At 41.6% G+C, this 3,019-nt stretch overlaps 1 protein-coding gene across 1 annotated transcript in view; it reads left to right on the plus strand.

The window, feature by feature from the left end:
• cog7 (component of oligomeric golgi complex 7) overlaps positions 1-3,019 on the plus strand; it is a 9,470-nt gene extending 6,451 nt beyond the window's left edge. Inside the window, exons 10-17 of the mRNA XM_037690852.1 lie at positions 282-398; positions 486-551; positions 669-855; positions 951-1,091; positions 1,276-1,359; positions 1,760-1,874; positions 2,017-2,160; positions 2,255-3,019. Coding sequence (XP_037546780.1) covers positions 282-398; positions 486-551; positions 669-855; positions 951-1,091; positions 1,276-1,359; positions 1,760-1,874; positions 2,017-2,160; positions 2,255-2,421 — 1,021 coding nt within the window. The 3' untranslated portion in view covers positions 2,422-3,019. The remainder of the gene's footprint in view (positions 1-281; positions 399-485; positions 552-668; positions 856-950; positions 1,092-1,275; positions 1,360-1,759; positions 1,875-2,016; positions 2,161-2,254) is intronic.

Genomic DNA, 3,019 nt, shown 5'->3' on the forward strand with positions numbered 1-3,019 from the left:
AAAGAGAAAGGGAGGAGTCAGTGAAGAGCACCGGAGTTGAGCCTTTTGTCATCCAGTGTCTTTGTTAGAAAGAGAGACATGAAAAAAATGATAAAACCGATAAATGAAAACGAGGTCGATGATTTTAATTTATCATGCGATCAATTGATTTATTGTTTATTGCGACAGGCCCAATATTACCATATATATATATATAATGTGTCTTTTGTTGTATTTGTTGAAGCATTTAAATCTTTATAAAATCTATTAGGCTGCCAAATTTCACAATTTGTTCGTCTCAGGTATGTGTCAGACTTCTCCACAACACTCCAGTCAATCCGGAAGAAGTGTAAACTTGAAGAGATTCCAAGTTCATCCGTTTTTCAGGAGGACTGGACAGCATTCCAGAATTCAGTCAGGTCATTCTTTTTTTTATTTATTTTTCTCTACCCAGTTTGTTTATTTAAACAGATAAATTAAATGCTCATTTAATGTACTGGCTGCAGGATCATCGCCACATGTGGAGAACTGCTAAGACAGTGTGGGGCGTTTGAGAGGCAGCTGTCAAACAAGTGAGTATGATATTCATGCAGAATGTTTTCTCATCTAGTTCTTGGACAATCTATAAAAGTGCTTGTTCAGATTTTATGAAGAAGTTGGGCATTCCTTCTTATCAAACCTTCTTTTAGGATCCTGAGCACAGCTGGTAAGTACTTATCAGAGTCTTACAGCCCTCGCAGCCTGGCAGGCATCCAGGAGGCCAGCTCCACTGAGAGGAAGAATAGCCCCCAAAACCCTTGGCAGGAATACAACTACCTTCAGAAGGGGAATGTGGCTGAATACAACAACTTGATGGAAGTCCTTTACTCCTTAAAGGTATGACCTGGAGCTTTGTGTCTGAGGAGGAACTGCTGGTTTATCAGTGGCTCTCTGCTGTTGTTCTTTACACGGCTGCTTCAATCATCTCACAGGAAAAGGGCGCAGGCAACTCCAGCTTGTTGGCTGAGCCCAGATCAGCTCTGACCAGACTCAATCAGCAGGCCAACCAGCTGGCCTTCGACTCCGTCTTCCTGCAGATCAAACACCAGCTCTGCCTCGTCTCCAAGGTGGAGGTGATGATTACGTGTCAAGTTTCCACATGATTTGATTTCCAACAACATTAGAGACGGTTTGAGTGCATGAGTGCTGAGCGATTGGCTTTATTTGTGCGCATTTGAGTTTTGTATGTTCTGTGTTTAGTTCTGACGTCACGCTGTGTGATTTATTTACTTTTTGTTGCTTTTCTTCTGTGTTAAGAGTCAAGAGGCTTCTGGTATTGGAGAGAGCTACACAGAAGACCTGCCGACGTTCAGCCTGTCGCCGCAGGAATACATTACAAATGTTAGTCAAGTTTAAATCAAAGTTTATCACTTATCAGACTGTGCCAATCAGGCAAGCGCCAGTAATTCAAGATACTCCACAGTGTTAAAAAGTTTTGCTGTCAAACCACTACATTTCTCCATCATACTGATCCTACTACAACTTGAATACCTAAAATCAAGATGATTAATAACTGATCATTTCAACAAGCTACAAGAATTAGCATGTTAGCAGGTGAAATATATACATCCTGCTGCGGGCTTACTGAGGAGACTAATTACCCATCTAACCCAGTTACAGATTAGCATACCACCAGAATGTTTTAATTGTGCAGCAGTAAAATAGGATGAAGCTAATCTTAATGTATGTGATTGTTGTTTAATTCTTGTAAACGCACGACCGTTTCTTTTATCCTTTATAGATAGGACAGTACTTGATGTCTCTGCCTCTTCACTTGGAGCCTTTTGTGACGCAGGAGGACCCTGCCTTAGAGATGGCCTTACATGCTGGGAAGCTGCCTTTTCCTCCAGAGCAAGGTTTCTAATGGATCAGTTCTGATTGCGTTTTTAGTTTTAATTTCGATTGGTTCCACCTTTCGTGTTGTTTCCTTCTGTGCCTCTAGTTGTTGCTCCTCCGATATGGAGCCTTTCTTAAATCGCTACCTTGTTTATTTTTCAGGAGACGACCTTCCTGAGCTGGACAACACAGCCGACTACTGGCTGGGCTCCATCGCCAGGGCAACCATGCAGACCTACTGCGATGTCATTTTACTAATCCCCCAGCTGACCCCCCGTTTTACTAAACAGCTGGCCACAGACATAGGTACTGTAAACAAATTGATGGCTAAGTAGCCACATTTTCCCCACGTGGTATTAAAGACAATTCTGTATGGAGTCAATCCTGTTTGTCTCCGCAGATTATCTGAGCAACGTGATGGATGCTTTGGGCCTGCAGCCCTCACGCGCCCTCCAACATATCGTCACCTTGCTGAGGGCTAAACCTGAAGACTACAGACAGACCGCTAAACTGCTGCCCCGTCGCCTCGCCTCCACCATCGCTGCACTCAGGAGCATCGATTACTAACACCAAGCGGGATGGAGAAGGACTCTGTGGGTACAATAGCTCCCTGAGTGGCAGCAGAGACTTCCTGTGTTGTAAGCAAACAGAAAAATGTGACATTAATAGAAGCAAGTTGCATGTTTCATACTGTTAACATGTTACAGTACAGATGATTCTTACTGAAGGTTTTATGCACAGATAAGTGTGGAGGTCGTTAATGATAACTCAAATCTGGGTGGTTCTTTTCTTATACATTTTTCACTAATGATTCTGCTCGAAGTTTTAATTTAAAAATGTTGCGACGGTGAGGATGCCTTCAGGTTTTTTCCCAGTTCCTGCATTTATAACCAGGCTGTTTCTGTGTATGATAAATCTGTATGATCAATATATCTGATTCCTTTTTGTCATGCTAATATATTTAATCTATCCAATGGGGATGTTTCTTGTCTGATCTGTGTTGGTTTTTATTTATTAGGCACCACAATTGGGTAACTTGAAAAAATAAATGAGGAAAGGGTCTAACTGTGTTGTACTGGCTGATAGACATTTCTGTTTCCATTTTGGATTGTGGATTCTTTTCTATTATAAAATATTGTAAAAACGTGTATATAAAGATCTGATA

Source organism: Nematolebias whitei, chromosome 17, assembly GCF_014905685.2.
Source record: "Nematolebias whitei isolate Nwh7 chromosome 17, NemWhi1, whole genome shotgun sequence".
NCBI lineage: Eukaryota > Metazoa > Chordata > Actinopteri > Cyprinodontiformes > Rivulidae > Nematolebias > Nematolebias whitei.